The sequence below is a fragment of the Bactrocera latifrons genome, unplaced genomic scaffold (genome assembly GCF_001853355.1).
Source record: "Bactrocera latifrons isolate USDA-ARS-PBARC rearing strain unplaced genomic scaffold, ASM185335v1 scaffold_30, whole genome shotgun sequence".
NCBI lineage: Eukaryota > Metazoa > Arthropoda > Insecta > Diptera > Tephritidae > Bactrocera > Bactrocera latifrons.
The window spans coordinates 909,707-927,377 of NW_017536630.1; the positions used below are offsets into that span (position 1 = coordinate 909,707).

Here is a 17,671-nt window from a genome sequence, read left to right on the forward strand (position 1 = left end):
CATTGAAACTGTGTGGCAAAAGGACAAACAGTTTGATAGGCACTAAAAAAAAATATTGCCTAAGATTATGCAGCATARAATATAAATTATTCTTGCTGGCATTTGAACAAAATTTTACTCAAACTCAACCCTTAAGRACGTGAAAGCTTACTTGCGGCACATTAAATTGATTGGAATTAAATGGAAAAATGAGTATAATTCAAACGACCTARAAACATGCTTTTAAAGTATTTGCTGAAAAAAAAAGGTGATGTCCTTCGTACCTTATTTTTCGTATATCGAATATACCACACTTTTTTCACAGTAAACAACTAGTTTTCAGTCAAGCTTCAGTTATAAAAGGAATTAGTTCTYGGTTTAAAATTTGTTATACTACTATATATACTCAATACTTCCCTTAGTTAGTATATTTAACATAAAGATTTTTGAACTTCCAGTTGACTTTATACTACATAAATCGACCAATTTAGAAGTAACTGCAATCATAATGAGTAAGCGTACTTTGCTAATCACAGTATATATTCTGTCTCTTATACACATCTAGATGTGTATAAGAGACAGGTTAATACTTCCCTTAGCCCCCATATATTTAACATAAAGATTTTTGAACTTCCAGTTGACTTTATACTACATAAATCGACCAATKTAGAAGTAACTGCAATCATAATGAGTAAGCGTACTTTGCTAATCACAGTATATATTTGTTCATAAAATGGATAAAATCGTGCGAAAAATTACTTTGGCCCTCGTATAACTGATATTCGGAATTTTGACAAATCCTGAGCAATGTACAAACTTAATGCACTTCAAATACTTTGATGGATATATAAGTATGTGTTTTAAGCTCTTGCTCAATGAAACTAAGTGGACACGTGCTCTTAAAAGTTATATAATTATATTTATGGTGTGGCCCTCAATATAAATTAAACGGGGGTTGGTGTAAATCTCATATGTCTGATACGATGAATTTCGTTCCTTTGGTTGACGTTTTTCACATCAACTCGATGTATTGAATTCAGACCGTTCTCATCACATATACTACTTTTGAGAATGGTTTAAATATAATTTTTCCTGACTGACTGACTACTGTAAAAGTAAATGAGTCTATGACCTTCAAAATATGTAAAGGGATACCAAATTTGATTGCAATCCATTCTCGATTTTGTCGAACAATTATGTTGAACCCTTTCGCTACATACTTTAATAAAAAAATTTGCTAAGACCTGCAGATATTTAGTCGTCTKTGATCCCTACTGGTTGTAAGAGTATAAAATGTTCGTTTKCRYCCGAATTAGCTCTTCCTAACTWGTTTGATTTTAGATGATCCAGCACCGAGTTAKGAAGTTCCCTACAATCCCACATTTTTCTGAGACACTCCAGTGTATTTTTCACCTTTTGAAATWTAATATTTTTTAATGTTTTTCTATGAAATTTAACATAATATTCTGCAAGTGACATGCTATAATGTTGCAGTACTTGTGGCGCCACGTAGCGAAAGAAGAAACTACTGGCGCTCTCTTGTAGACTTTGCTATAATCGCGTAAGCGGTGTCTACGCTGGTAAGTAAGAAGAATGAATCTTAGAACTAAGCCTGGCAATACTTCTGCTAATCCGTGGCAGCAGTGAATARTGATAGTGAAATACAAAATAAAGCCTTAAGGGGGTTATTCAATTTGACGGGCTGATTTTTTAGAATTTACTTTTTATAACCAGTAATAAGAAAGAGAWTTCTGTTTATTATCATTTATTAACACACTTTTCGACAGTGTAAATATAAACTAAAGTTCAGGCTAAAAATATTGTGTAGAACATGAATCAGTGATTCTGAACACACCCGGCTTGAATTATTGCGCTCGCCTTTCTTTCACGATTCCAACTGATTGGACTATTTAAAATATAAAAAATAGCGGCGTTTTACTAATAAAGTCAATCCAGTTGCAGGAACGAAATATTATGAAATAAATATWTCAAAAATTTAAAATCAAGATTTTGGGAATTGCTGATTGATAATAGATTACTCTAAGCATTTGCATGTGCTGATTATACCCTACAAATTTCAAKTCTTTCGATTACGCCACTTAAACTCCTCAACTCAGCACCCCGAGCAAAGAATTGCTGTATCTTCAAAAGAGCTTTGAATAAAAAAAAAATTACTTTACTATCGTAATAAAGATATATATTAAAAATTTATAAAGTAATATTTAATTCCTAACGTGGGATGATCGAAGCTATGGTACTCTTCACAAATACAAAACCTTTCAAGCAATTTATTCCGATCGTTCAGGTTATATACTGTTATATTTTATAGTGGTCCAATTTCGGCGTTGAGTACCTTTTTAATAAAAAGAACGATTGCAAAATTTTAGATCGATATCATATAAACTGACGGCAGATAAACGCATGAACATTGCTAAACCCGCGCAGCTCGTCATGCTGATCATTTACATCTGTTTCCGCCGTTTTCTTTTACGTGTACAAACTTCGTCGCTAACTCAATGTGCCCTGTTCAGAGTAAAACTATAGTTGATCTCACAACCATAATGCGTTTGCTTGTTGGAGATCTTAGAAAGACTCTTGGATGTATTCTTACATATAACTACCTTTCCGAAGGCGCCGACCTTGACGACGCGACGGTCCAATTAAACGGAGGTGCTATTCAAGTTGAGTTTATATCTCTCAGTTGTGACGTTGAACAATATTTTACTGTGACTCATTGAAGTTGTGCTGATATAAAGAACAAGCCATAGGTTGGAATTTATCTTTTTCCATAGTACTAAAATATAGTGGGTGGTTTATAGATTTTGATACCCATTCAAATTGAGTTCATTCGTGGACAAAATATAACACACAGTTTAAGGATTATATACTGAGGACGAAGATAGTTTAAAACACGGGTGCTGTAAAGACAATACTAACTTATGGAGTTTTATTATGGTATATAAGTTCAAATATAACGCGTATTATTCATAGCAATTACTGGAAGATGTAAGAGAGAACAAACGATATGCTTAATATGGTACTAAATYAGTTATCATTTGATTTTCGAACTCTAAATATKTTGATATATTCCAGTGAATAACTARGGAGACTTACCTGATATAATCATATCACCGCGCTCGGTTGTCCAGTAGTTTATGGACGCTGGATATGCCTCTGTATGACATTCCAATATCACATCCTGCCCCACATATGCGCCCTCTAACTGATTAGGGATGGAAAGCATCGGCGGAACTACAAAATAAATTAAAGATTTTATTTCCTGTTACACTGTGTATGAAAAAAAAACTATGAAAAGAATTATGTGGTAGATGATTCCAGAAAGATAACTTTTCGTTTGGAGACTATGTAGACGCTCTGGGAAAGAATTTTAGAAAAATCACACCCAGCGCACAATAAATGGGGCTGTGAAAGCAGTTGCCAGCTCTGTATCACTTTTTTGTTTGGAAGTTTTTTCACGTTCTAAGACTTCCTTGGATTTATATCTCCAGCTCAATATGTCTTTTCGAAAATTTCGAAAATTTCTTTAACAGCGAGTAGAATTTTTAATTGTAAAAAATATACATATTTGTCGTGATGATTTATTGCGTTCGTATTATTTTTAAAAATTTAATTAAATTTGCAAATTTAACAAAAGGCGATAAGAAGTTTAGAAATAATACGAAAGACATAAGGGAAGAGTAAAACTCAAACTAAAGGAACGATATTGAAAGAAGCTGACATATGCAGCCCTATTGCCTCTAATTAAGTTTAAYAAATGAATGCATTTTCGCTGGGTTTCGTGAAGCAAGCCTTCACATTCAGCCATTTGCACGCACAACAACTGCTGAATGCCACACMGACGAAATCACGTACGGCTCAGATATGCCAAAGTTATTTCGATTTTTCGTGTCGCGTTTGCGCCRCAGCTGACTTTGTGACAGCCAAAAACGTCATGTCGTGGTGACCCGAGTATGTYGCATCATAGTACTGTAGTGCTGTAGATGTCATAGTGGAGGCGGAACAAAGTTGTTGTCACTAATATGGCATACTCGATCCAGGGGCAACTGCTGACTTTTACCTCGCAAGGCTGGTGTCGATGTTGCGGTGACGGTCGTGGTGAACGGATTGTACTTGCAACACCRGTGTTGGCTCATGTTCTCGTTTGTATGTGTGTGTTTTGTAAGTGCAAGTGTATGTGAAAGTACATGTCAACAAGAGGTGTTACATTGCATATAAGCAGATGCCATTACGAGCACGAGCATGCTTCACATCGCGTGGGTTCAGTGAATTTCGGTTACTAAGTAGTTTGGAAAATTTCTGTTGAGCGAATCTCGCGTCGGTGGTTTTTATGTTAAATAAGGCCCACTTCGATATGGGTCGTTAATATTCACGCAGTCCGAGCTTAAACTTCAATTTATAGTCCACGCTTAAGAGCTTTATGAAGCACCGCTTTGAGCGGTTTGAATACGGATATTTCGTATGAAAATTTACGGATTTTTGGCACTAACAAGTTCAATTGGTTTTCAGCTTCCACCCAGACATCTAATGCGGTCTACTCGCCAAACCGATTTAATCTTGAGCCACTTAAAATCCCAAACACCGTTCGATATTACTTTAACAATTTTTCGTCGAGCTGAAGTTATTTTTGTCCAAGCTATTAAGATACGACTTCTATATAAACATGCCCAAAGTTCGACCTGGACTGGTCCAATAAAAATTTAAAAAAAATTTCAAGCAAACGAAAATGGAAACACAAAAATTTAATCTTTGAAAATATTCCAGAAATGTTTTGTGGAAAAACTTAGATTGAAGACCTTTTTAGGTGAGGCTTATAACAACTATATTATTTGTATATTAGCAAGAAAGCCTATTTAGAAGGCGTAGTCTCAGTCAAATCAATCCGATAGTACAACTTCTCGTATTATCCGAAAGTAAGCAACAAGTTGCATACCCACTCGCAACGGCAAAAGAGTTTTATGAGAGATTTTTGATAGCTCCAAAGCGTTCTACATTCATGTGGTATTTACTTTATTTATTCGTTATTTATTTCTCCTTCTCCTTCAAAGAAATCCACTACCGCTGCTATAAATGTATGCCAACGAATTTTCCAATTATCACAGCACTTGAAAATATCCTCCGTCGTGATGGGCATCAGAGCCTTCTTCGATTTATATCCTCAATTGAGTCAAAACGGGGTCCTCGGAGTGGTCATGTGAATTTGCTGAAAASCCAGAAGTTACACCAATGTAAGTCAGGCGAATACGGTGGTTGCCAAAGGAGATGGAGCATTATCGTACTTCTTTGTTCAACAAATTCATATATAGGAAAAAACGAAGAATTAACTTTTAAAGCCTACAAAACGACGCGTATCTCAAATTATAATGAATATTTTGACGTTAAATTTAGGATAGATATCACTAAGAGTTCTAACAATTTACAGAAGCAAGAGTTCACCGATTCAAAAATCACGCGAAGTATATGTGAATTAAAAATTCACCTTTCAACTTGATCACAGTATTATAAAGATTTCCATTTTTTTAACAAACCTTACGTGGATTATGTCGGTCAGTGTATGAATTATACGAGTATACATACTAGAGGGGACCCATCCAAGCTTTKATACTCGTGCATCAGCTACATGTATGGTATCGTCGCTGGGTGCCAGAGCTGGAGAATGCGGTAGATGCGAAAGTAATTCGAAGTCCAGTTTAAGGACTTCACTTTCAAATACGGTTTTCATTGCTAACAACCTCATTTGGGCGTCTACTGGATAATAGAGAAATTAATCACTGATTTTCCTAACTTAAGATGGTCGGTGTTTCTGCRACTAGAGGGTACTTGAATTATTTTCCACAAAGTGAACATATATTACTCRAACTATTCRTTATTAAATTATCTATCACCTGAAAATCACGCGTTAAAATTTACTAATTTATATCTTATTGTATGTATCTCAGTTTATTGAAAAACTACACCAAACCGAACACTTTTCCCGGAGCGCGCAATTGTTGCGGCGTCAAATCTGCCACAATCAGCATTTATTATTTGGCTCAAACAACTAAAGCCAAACCAATTGCTGGTGAAAATTTCGGTGCCAACAAAAAGTTTTAATTAAACAATTGATGTTTGGCCAACGTGRCACAACGGGCGCGAGCAAAACCGTTCGGAATTTCGTACGTGAACGAAAAGTCGGCGTGTAGTTGCATGCTAATCACCGAAAAACCAATACAATAAAAGCCGTAATTATAACCATTTTAATATCAGCCACAGCCAGATCCGTGCGAATGCGCAACAACAACAACAGTCATTGCTAATATTTTGCACAATACTTTTGCACTTTGCAGCTCATTGCCGGCGCGGCAGCTACTCGTGTGGCACGAACAACGCGCAATTGTGGCGGCTGCCAAGCATGTTGCACAAATTGTGGTAAAATTGATAGTAGCTAAAACGGGCAGAGCAGCAACAACAAAAAGTACATGTTAGCAGTTGCAAATTTTGTTGCCCAAAATTGGTTGGGAGTTGCCATATTTGGCGGCCGGTGAGTGTTAGCGAGTAGATGAATGGTTGTGCAGCAGACAGCATACTCGTTGGCAAATTATTCAAGTATGTKTGTATGTTTGTKTGCTTGTATGTGTTGTTGGTTRTGTTTGGCAATTCTAATTTTTGGCAGCCAAATTTAATTAAAATATTTTGCTGGTTTTGACCACTCAATATGCGAGTGGCGCGCTGAAAAAGTTCTCGAGCGGCGTTAATGCCAGTAGAGATGAGTTTGAAAAACGCAAATAACACCTTCACTCGTGGTGTATCTTTTTTCAGCATATTTAATGAGTGAAGCGATGTTGTTGTTCCATTAAAAATTTCTAAAAATATTTAAATCTCCAACAAAAYGGATGTGTTTATTTTTGCACAAACTTCCGTATAAATCAAAATGTGTTTTTACTTACATTGCACGCGCAGGTGCACCCGCTTGCTGATGGATGGCGGCACTCCGTTTGATGCCACGCAGAGATAGGCGGCCATGTGCAGCCGACTCACTTTGGTTATATGCAGCAGCTCGCCATCAACCACGTTAACTGAAAGAGAGTTTTATAAAGCAAATGTGTACATTAGATCAAATGGATTATAAAAACTTTAATTTATATTCTTTAATAGATGTAATGTTGCTGCATGTTCGAAAGTAGTCTGCAATTTGGCAAAAATATATGCGAACTTAAGTATCAAAGTGAATGCGAAAATTAATTATTTGTGCACTTTATTAAATATACTATAACCTGATGSGCTGTTTCATTTTCTATTGAAATAGGTAAACTTGTCACACAACTCTTCTTGATCAAGTTCCTAAACCATAAGTATAAACATGAAATACCATCATAGAAGTCATGCAAACAAAATATCGCCTGAGTATCAAAAACAATTCTTTTATAGATATTTTGAGATCATTAGACTCTCGAACACCATATTACTAAACATTTTCTATATAATCCTGACAAACTTTTACGAAGCTACATTATAATCCTGCCATGACAGTGGCGCCAGTAGCCAGTAGTAGCGCCTAGGCARCAGTGTAGRAAARTTATTCTTATCTACGATAACTCGTTACAAATTATAAACACTTGAATCGCCAATTACACCAAGAGATCGATCTCTTAAAACGATAGTGTATAATATGCAGCTTGTGCAAGAATTGAAGCCGCCCGACCTTCTCAGGCGACATCGCTTCGATTTATGAGCTCTTGAAAAGTTCCCAGAAGTTTTTTTCGGGCAAATTTTATTCAGCGATGAGGTATACAAGGTGCGTTCCAAAGTAAGCAGRACTTTTTGAATCTAGCGCCCCCTGGTGGCGCCATCTATCTATCGACTGGTGCGTTAGAAATTGGAAAAATGCATTTGCCCATGAAAAGAAAGCGTTATGCAGACGTGTTACTCCATTTTGTATTATTTTCATTCCGATCCTCGTTTTTAAAGCGGCCAATAATATGTGAATTGCGTTATTGGTCAGGCAGTAATCCACAAGTACTCCATGAGTGACCATCCCAAAAAATTAGGGTTTATAGGCCGGCAGCATTATTGGACCGTACTTCTTCYGTGATGATCCAGACGTTACTGTGAATGGGAATCGCTACCGCTCAATGATAACCGAATATTTTTGAGCCGAATATCTGATGGCACTCTTCACAAAAATGAACAATTTCATTAATATTCCAAACCGTTTTCGTTTTATTAAAAAAAAACGTTTATAACACTCTTATTGCAAACCGCGTTAGTTATTTTTTATTTTTCATTGACTGCTTTGACTGTTGCGTTCTTGCGAGAGCTGTAAGCAATTTGTCTGGTGTAAATTTAATAACATCAGTGCAATTTTTCATCCTAGTTCGAAATTTTATATAACAAAATATTTTTATGAGCTATGCTTTTCTACTGAATTCCGAATGAGAACTTAAAGTTACAGTTAATTAAACTCCACTCTACATAAATCTACGTTTGCCGCTGAGTCGAAGTTTCAGCGATTAGGGTGGAGGTTATATTGCATTATGCTACATTAGCATCACATGATACTTTTATGGTGCGTGGAGTGCTCTTGCATATCCTTCATTAGGAGTCTTGAACGAAAACAAATCTTCACAGAACTACTTCTTTGGAATGATAAGTATTATAATACAACTTGCAATAAGTTAAACATGTTCCATGAAGACTATGCTTTGCTCTCCCATATCTCTGGACAACTCTGCATCAAGCAATTCAATGACTGCATAATCCCTAGTTGTGATCATTATACGAATCAGAATGTCCAAAAAATATTTTTTTTTTTTTTGTTTTGCATTTTCGTTAAGTGTAATATCTTAAAAATATTCTTTGATSTGGTAATTAGTTTTTGAGTTATTCAACAAATAACAAAGAGAGCTTGGGCACTTCAAAGCGCTATTGTGAAACTTCAAACACGTTTTTCCCAAAACTATGTTCTTTAAACTGGTGACAACTGTAACTCGAGAACCGCTCAGTAGATTTTATTGAAATTTATACAGCTTTTAGGATACATAATAAACTCGGGCCTGATCGAAGAATTTTTTTTTCAAAAATTTCGATTTTTTAAGACCAAATAACTGTTGATTCTTTCCCAAAAATTTAGACAAAAATTTCCTGGGGTCGTCATTCTGTTAATTTTTGAAAAAACAAAAAATCCTTCGATCAGGCCCAGGATTATCTATTTATAAAACTAATTTTTGTCCGATTGATTTTAGATGAATCTCCAAGAACGTATGGTGGTCACCGCAAGTACCTTTTTTAGAACTGAAACAACTATAACTTTGGAAATATTTTTTTTTTTTTTTTGTTTTGTTGAAATTTTCGTGGCTTCAAGTCAATACATTCTATAATAATGTCATATTACTACTTTTGTAAAATAACACGATTTAATAGCAAAAAAAAATAATGCAAAATGGAATTTTTTCGTGGCGTCGTGCGTTTTACTACCCCTAACCCCTTAAGTAAAAGTATTTGAAACTGGAATCCAAATAACGAAAAATGTATTATTAAAACTCGGTAARTGTTCTATAATGAGCGGAAGAATACTTGAAACATTTTTCGCTTTGATTTAGCAAGGCAAATAAATCAATAAAAACATATCATGGCATTCTCCTTTTATTTCAAGTAATTTACAGTTAATTACCACCAATTCCCTCAGTGAACGTAATGTTTACTCTTATTCAATGTTTGATTTAACTTACCGTGTTCACCGCCGATAAGCATTTCCTCGCCATCTTCTCGCCGCCACATCACATATGGCTCCGGATAACCGCGTGCTTTGCACATAAGTGTCACATTCAGACCTTCACGGACCACCATGTCATTGCTGGTCATGCTTTCAATTATGACGGGAGGTACTGAAACGAGAGGATTTGTATTTGAGTTTGAAGAAATAGTTATATTTCTGCAATTGATGATTAGTTTGAATATTAAATAATATTCTTCATCAATTGAAAGAAATTTTGAAATTAAACCAAGTTTAAAATAAATATTTAAATTGATAAACTTACCYACAACTTGTAGATAGCCCTTTTGCGAGCGCATTGGRTCCGTATTCACTTGACACATGTACCAACCGCGATCGCTCTCTTCCACCTCCTTAATATGCAAGTACCAAGAGCGATGATCATTATAACTCAGACTGATGCGATTATTTTGCGATATGACGTTGTGATGTATGGAGAGTATTGTCTGTGTGTCCACACGCACCCAAGCGACCTGCAAGAGTTGCCAAGAAGTAACACTTTTTTATAATATATTACTTTAACTTATACTATTTAGATGTATAGGAACTTTCTGAAGGTGAACATAATTGCATAATACTGGAACGTTCCAAATATCTGAGTTTGCATGTGTGCAACCTCATCCACATGCAGCTTTCAATCTAATGAAACCTGACAAATTATCAATGKGTTGCTGTCGTGCTTTGACAAACATTAATCAAAATGTCTTTGCCACATTTCAAAATCCTCATTCAACTACCACAAATTTGTGTTTAAGTGCTGCCATCCTTAATTGTCAATTACTTGTGAGTGTGTGAATTAATACTAGGGTAACTCGTTGGATAGCAAGATTAGGAATATTTTCAAAGCACTTCAATTTWCTTTTGATCAAAAAATATGTTATTGTACTATGAAGTAGTCTCCTTTCTTAGCAATTTTTGTATTCTTTAATTAGATTTTCTTTTTAATTGTGAGTGCTAAGCCTTGCCGCATCCCAAATGTTCAATTACTAAAACACACGAGTGCTCACCGGCTGATGCCAAAAAGTTATCCAGGGACGGCAATGTGGAGGTTAGCTAATTACTTGGCATAAATATAGGCAAAGATTATGTTAGTTCTTGCCAAATCCGATAGTTTACTTTGCACGCTCGCTTCGAGGACCAAACTGTATCGCACCCTGGAAGTCTAGAAAGCTATAGCGGCTATTGAAAAGGAATTAGGCCGATTCGGTCTGATGAGTAACGAAGTTTCGTCGAAATTTTCTGCTGACTACCAGCAGCGGAAAGAGAATGAGCTAGTACGTGAGAACTATATTATATTATATTGTTACTAAAACAAGATGTGTCTTGATGAGAGTTATCGGCGCTCCGCAGCAGCTATTTTCATGAGCTCCCAGAGCGATGGACGCATTTGACATTAAAAGGATCGAATTCGAGACTGACACTATAAATACTTTAAATAACCATGTGAGAGTTATATGCAACGAGGGTGCCCGTGGAGCCTACAATATTCCAAAAACAGTTATTCTTTAATACATAATTGTCAGTTGTCATCGGAATACATCTGAATTTATGAACTGCTGTGTAGTGAATAAACCAGAGCTCCAATGAAACAAATGAAATAATCCGAATCGAAGAGTATTGACCTTTACACTCATGTTTAGGATCACAATCATGCCAAAACACCTGACAGTCCTATTGAAAAGTTTAGCAAACTGTTAAGGAAAATTGCAAAATAGGCTATTTTCGTTCTACCAGAAAGATGTAGATGTTGACAATAATGTTTCTTGAAAATTATTCAATATATATTTAAATAAGTTATGATATGAGATATATGATATATTATATGAAATTATGTAACATACATCTGAATTTATTTATTGAATAATTAATAAAATAGAGTTCATCAATTCTACCCTGGAACATTGGGTAAACGAAAGTCTTGTTTCTTAGAGAAAATATATTATTTAATTATGTATTAATGTAACATTCTTATGTTAAGTCGAAAAGTTTTGACAGACGCTAATATCAACTCTTCTCTTTCTTCTGAACTCTTGGAAAGATTTTTCAGGAAAACATATACAGTAGTATTATTTCAAATGCTGGCCCTGTGAATCTATAATAGTTTTTCCTCTCTCTCTGAAGTTTGTCTTTTCAACCCCAAAATAATTGTCCGGCTTGGCTTGAAATGTGAGCCGTATTGCAGTAAAGACTGACATGAAATAATAGTCAGAAGCAGGAAGGTCTACACCGTTTGTCCGGAAAGTAATAGGACTGATTTTCTTCTGCCGCGACTGATTCCGAGCACCTGGACAGTCAGGACAAATATTTTCGCACGACGTGTTTCTGTGAGTGTTGCAAACCGAAAACAAGTGGAAGTGTGCCAAGAAAGTTTCAACATGTGTGAAAGTGACCYCCRATTTTTTAATAACGTAATCTCAGGTGACGACTCATGGATCCTTGAGTATGATACCGAGACAAAGAGACATTKTGAGATGACAGAGGGGATCCAAGCAGCATGCATCTCGGCTCTCAAGGCCGAGAATGCCTCTCATGACGCCTTCAAAGCAACGCTGCATCTGCGCAGAAGGAASGATCTTATYTTTAAAGATTTTAAAGAACCAATCRTTAGGTTCAATCAATTTRTTTAAARCGACTCAGTCTTATTACTTTACGAACAAACSCTGTAGGCTATGAGACTGTGAGACAAAACTTCTCAGCCACTGTATTTCGAATAGGTTTTAACCGGTCATACAAGCCCAGCGTTCCTATGATGAAAAATTCTTGTCTTACGTCTAGTCTAGTCTTACGTGTTTTCGGTATCGTTCTCCATTGATGGGATCAAAACGACTTTATTTTTAATTTTTTCATCCTCACTTCACATATCTGTCAGTTTTCTTGCTTTTAAATTTAGCTGGCTGCTTTTGCTCGTGTTGAAGTGACTGTTCGAATAGATTCGAAAGATTCCGAAAGCTCTTCTTATGTTTGGCAACAATTTAATACTTCCTATTCTTCAATCTTTTTTGTAGGACTGGCTTCGTCTTCCAATTCAAAATCACCGTGCAAGCAACTGTTTGCTTAGATTTTCTTTATGTTAAAAACAAAGTTTGTTATATTTGAATGTACAACAATTATTGTTGCTTGTACTTCAAATTATTATATACCGACAAAAAAAAATCATAGGAATAGTAGTTTTCTAACGCATGTTCTTAAATGGGAATAGTGAAATAATAATCAAGCTAGGTAATTTTTTGACCAACCACATGAAATGTAGTTAAAGAACTTAGTTTCACGTTAAAAAGTCCTCTCATACAAAAAAAGTTTTGAATTCACTTGTAGCAGCGTTTTCGGTATCAGTAAGGATCGGTCTACAAAAGACTAAATGTGATCACCGTGACGTTAAAAGCAAATGCAAAAACAAATGTTTTTTGTGGTCCTGAATTACCTAAGAATTTTTCAATCGAAATATATTTATAATAACAAAATACTCTTCTATGATATTTTTTGATCATTTTATTTWATTTTCAAGCACCAATATTTCTAGYAACTCACCCTAGTGCGAATGTGTTMAAATATTCTSTTTGTCACGCGTAATCGCCCCACATACACTACATGTTACTCATACGCCATGTGTGCACTTAGGTAGTGAGAGACTTGTTTTTATATAGTAGGTATGTAAGTACGCACGTTCTATTAGGCACTATCTCCCGCACTTACGCTTATGCTGAAAACATTTAATCGACAGCTGCTAATTTATGCATTCAATGAGGCACTACAAATTGTTGAAACTGAATTGTTGTTGTTCAAAAACTTTGTTAGTGGGGGAAATTAGTGCAAACTTATGGCTATGACATGGGAAAACGATTCAGTATCTACACATATGAACAATTAATTATCGTGTGTAGTAAACCAATATATGGTATGTATATATTTAGAATGAAAGTTTTCTAAGAAAGTGGCAATGTGGATAGGAAATTATCTAAGGAAGCATAGTTAAAAAAAAAAAAAAAATTCGATAGTTCTCCTTACTGAATTGGCTGTTAAAACTGGCAACATAACGCTAAGACTTAACGTAAACGCAAAACCATTAAATAAATATTATCCTTATTATCTAAAACAGACATTTAATTGGCCTTTCCTGACCAACCATATGATTACGTTCAGAGGACGTTCAGAGGGGAACAATATATTTTCTCAGGAATGAAGATTGCTTCCGCTCAATGATTTGTACTTTGTTTATACGCCGATGGAGCAAGATTAATAAGATTCTTCTTYGATAAACTCTGTATAGAAGTTAGCTTCAAACTAACTGTCTTTTAGTCGAAGAACAGTTATATAAAAAGTGTAAAGTAGGCTGACGCTTTAAATATATAGGCAGTTAATTAGCTTGGTGAGCTGCTAATTAACCGAAAATTTAGGATAAAYGAAACATTCAAGTGCTCTCAGAAGTGTGGGCACTGTAAACTACTTATGACTCTCTCTTTCAAATATCACTTAAGGCGGTAGGTATAGATTATACAGGACTCCACGTCCTGTAAAACATATCGTTAAATTATTTGAAGAAGTGTACTTGTTGGACAGGAAAAAACATATACTTTTAAGAAAATGGAGTTTCTGTATTATTTTGGGAAATGTCACAATAATTAAAAATTAAATATATATAGTATACGATTTCTACTTTAAAAAAATGTTCCACCTACGAGGAATTATAACGAAAGAGAAAAAGATCAAACATGCTTTTAATGAGTTTTTAACGATATCTAGTTTCAAMTTGGACATCACCTTTGAATCCTACATCAGAATTAATCTAACTAAATAATATATCAATAATATCAACGTGTCTTTAACTTTAGGGTTAATCATAAATTCATTTCATTTCTAGATTTTCAGACGGCATASGGATATTTGTGCTGGGAGGATAGAGTCATGAGTAGAAGTTCACGCAAGTCAGGAAAGTTCTCTTGCATGCCATTCACTTGGGAGTGGTCAGAAACGATATTTTACAAATAGCTCAAGCAGCTCACGATTTCCGGTCTTTGACCGAGTATCCTCTGGGTAGCCAGAAAACATCCGTTTGAAGGCGAACTAAAGTGAGCAGGCAAAACATTCCCTAAATAAGGATGCCGCTGAGTTTGGGATGCGCCATATAAGAAAACGACCCAAATGAAAACGTTTAAACAGCCTCGAATGAGAAACCCCCCTTTTGATGACGTCCATGACAAATGCACTAAGTATAACGATTTAAGTGCAAGCACCTGAAATGTTCAGTCCCTTAATTGGAAACGTGCCGCTGCCCTGCTGGTTGATGTCCTCGTGAAAATAAAACCTGACATCAYCGCCGTCCAAGAAATGCGATGGACGGGACAAGGACAGATACAAGAATTTCCATGTGGCATTTACTACAGTGGCCATATAAAGGTGCGCAAGTTAGGTGGGGCATTCGTGGTGGGAAAGATATTCCGTCGTCGAGTACTGCCATTCAAAACCGGTAGATGAATGTATAGCCACAATTCGCATCAAAGCGAAGAAGTTCTTCAAAAAATCGCCCATTTGGTCCCATACCCCGACGGAGGAAGAGGACGATGCGACCAATAATACCTTGTACGAGCGCTTGAAACGCACCTATGGGAGCTGCCCCCGCCACGATGTCAAAATCGTACTTGGTGATTTTATCGCCAGTGTAGGCAAGAAAGTATGGGTTGAGGTTGATCGACTTCGCCGCGAAATATAGTATGTTCATATGTAGTACCAGCTAAGAGCAGAGGAAAATTTACCAAGCTACCTGGTTTCTCCAGATCGAAAAGCCACCAACCAGGTCGTCGTTGCAACCAATTAATTCTCCCACACTTCAACAAATACAATGTCCTTCCTTAGCAAAACCTCCCATCGCAACAGACAGCCGAATGATCGACCACAACACGTGCGGGATGAGAATGAAAGGAACACTTTTCCAGCCTGCTGAATGATAGTGAAATCCCCATTCGATGGGGATATAGTAGACGTTCCATTGACCTTCCATGAGGAAGTTCGAATAGCAATTACCTGTCTGAACAACAAAAAAGCGGCGGAGCTGGATAGATTGCCGGCCGAACTATTCAAACACGGCGGCGAAGAGCTGACAAGGAGCATGGATCAGTTTCCTTTTAAAAGTTAGTCGGACGAAAGAATTCTCAGCGATTAGAGTTTAAGTGTGCTCTGCCCAATCTACAAAAAGGGAGGCCCCACAATTTGCGCCAACTACCGTGGGATAAGCCTCCTCAACATGGCGTATAAGGTTCTATCGAGCGTATCGTGTGAAAGATTAAAGCCCAACGTCAATAAACTGTTTGGACCTTATCAGTGTAGCTTTAGACATGGCAAATAAACAACCGACCAGATATTCACCATGCGTCAAATTTTAGAAAAGACCGGTGAAAGAAGATCGACATACACCACCTCTTCGTTGATTTGAAAGCTGCTTTCGACAGCATCAAAACGAGCTGCTTTTATCCAAACTCAAAAAACTAATACGGCTGTGTAAACTGATGCTGAGCAATACCAAAATTTCCATCAGGATCGGGAAGGACCTCTTCGAGCCGTTCGATACCAAACGAGGTTTCAGATAAGGCGACTCCCTATCGTGCGACTTCTTCAATCTGCTGCTGGAAAAAAGCTTTCGTGCTGCAGAATTTAATCGAGCAGGTACAATCTTTTATAAGAGTGTACAGCTGCTGACGTATGCCGATGATATTGATATCATCGGCCTCAACACCCGCGCCGATAGTTCTGCTTTCTCCAGACTGGACAAGGTAGCAACACAAATGGGTCTGCCAGTGAATGAGGGTAAGACGAAATATCTAATGTCATCAAAACAAACAGTAGTCGCACTCGCGACTTGGCTCTCACGTCACTGTTGACAGCCATAACTTATAACTGGTCGTAGATAATTTCGTCTATCTTGTTACCAACAATGTCAGCCTGGAAATCCAACACAGGATAACTCTTGCCAACAGGTGCCACTTCGGACTGAGTAGGCAATTAAGAAGCAGTTCGTCGATAGAGGACGCACAAAACACAAACTCTATAAGCCACTCATAATTGCCGTCCTGCTATATGGTGCAAAGGCTTGGATGATGACAACAACTGATGAGTCGACGCTACGAGTTTTCAAGAGACAAGTTCTGCGAAAGATTTAGAGGAAGACCTCCACTCCGTTGAAAGGACAAGATGGAGAAGGACCTGGCTACGCTTGGAAAATCCAATTGGCGCCACGTAGCGAAAAGAATAAACGACTGCCGTGCAGTTGTTAGCTATAATCGCGTAAGCGGTGTCTACGCCCATTAAGAAGAAGAAGAAGAAAAAGCTTTTAGAAGTATTCTTGTGAAAAGTTTTACGACATATTATTTATGAAATTTTGCGTTCTGTAAAGAATATTTTTCGCGCGCTTCGCTCAACTTATAGCCAACATAATCGGCCTACTGAATCTCGCAAAACCATCACCCATCATGAGACCCAATATTCATTATTGGATAATATTCGATCGAATAGATCACGATCGGCACTCAGTCATGAAAATACTATAAAAAGAAGACTATGAAAAATCGATTCCGCGCCGTTTGCAGCAACTTGGAGTGGCGTATGGAACGACTTTGCGCATTTTATCTTAAACATCGGCCATTGAAACATCGATAAATTTTTAAACTTGTTTAACGTATTTTATTAGTGAGAATAAAAAGTTTATTTCAGAACCATAAATAAGTGAAACACAGTAGTACTCCTTTAATTGATATATATTTTAGCCACCTATTAAAACCTTTTCTCAATAAATAAAAAATAGAAATAGTTTTTGAACAAACGATAAATTATTTATTTAAAACAAAATTCAAAAATTAACATTTTAATAGTCTTTTCCCTATCAAGCGATTTCTTTGTTGTGTGACCGTTGCTCCAGCTTTAGAAAGCAGTCGT

At 36.5% G+C, this 17,671-nt stretch overlaps 1 protein-coding gene across 1 annotated transcript in view; it reads right to left on the reverse strand.

Annotated features, from left to right (window-relative positions):
- LOC108970514 (titin) overlaps positions 1–17,671 on the reverse strand; it is a 94,062-nt gene that overhangs the window by 66,014 nt on the left and 10,377 nt on the right. The window contains exons 4-7 of the mRNA XM_018935956.1: positions 10,014–10,221; positions 9,705–9,860; positions 6,924–7,052; positions 3,094–3,231 (exon numbers count right to left, since the gene is read on the reverse strand). Of these exons, the coding sequence (XP_018791501.1) occupies positions 3,094–3,231; positions 6,924–7,052; positions 9,705–9,860; positions 10,014–10,221 (631 nt within the window). The remainder of the gene's footprint in view (positions 1–3,093; positions 3,232–6,923; positions 7,053–9,704; positions 9,861–10,013; positions 10,222–17,671) is intronic.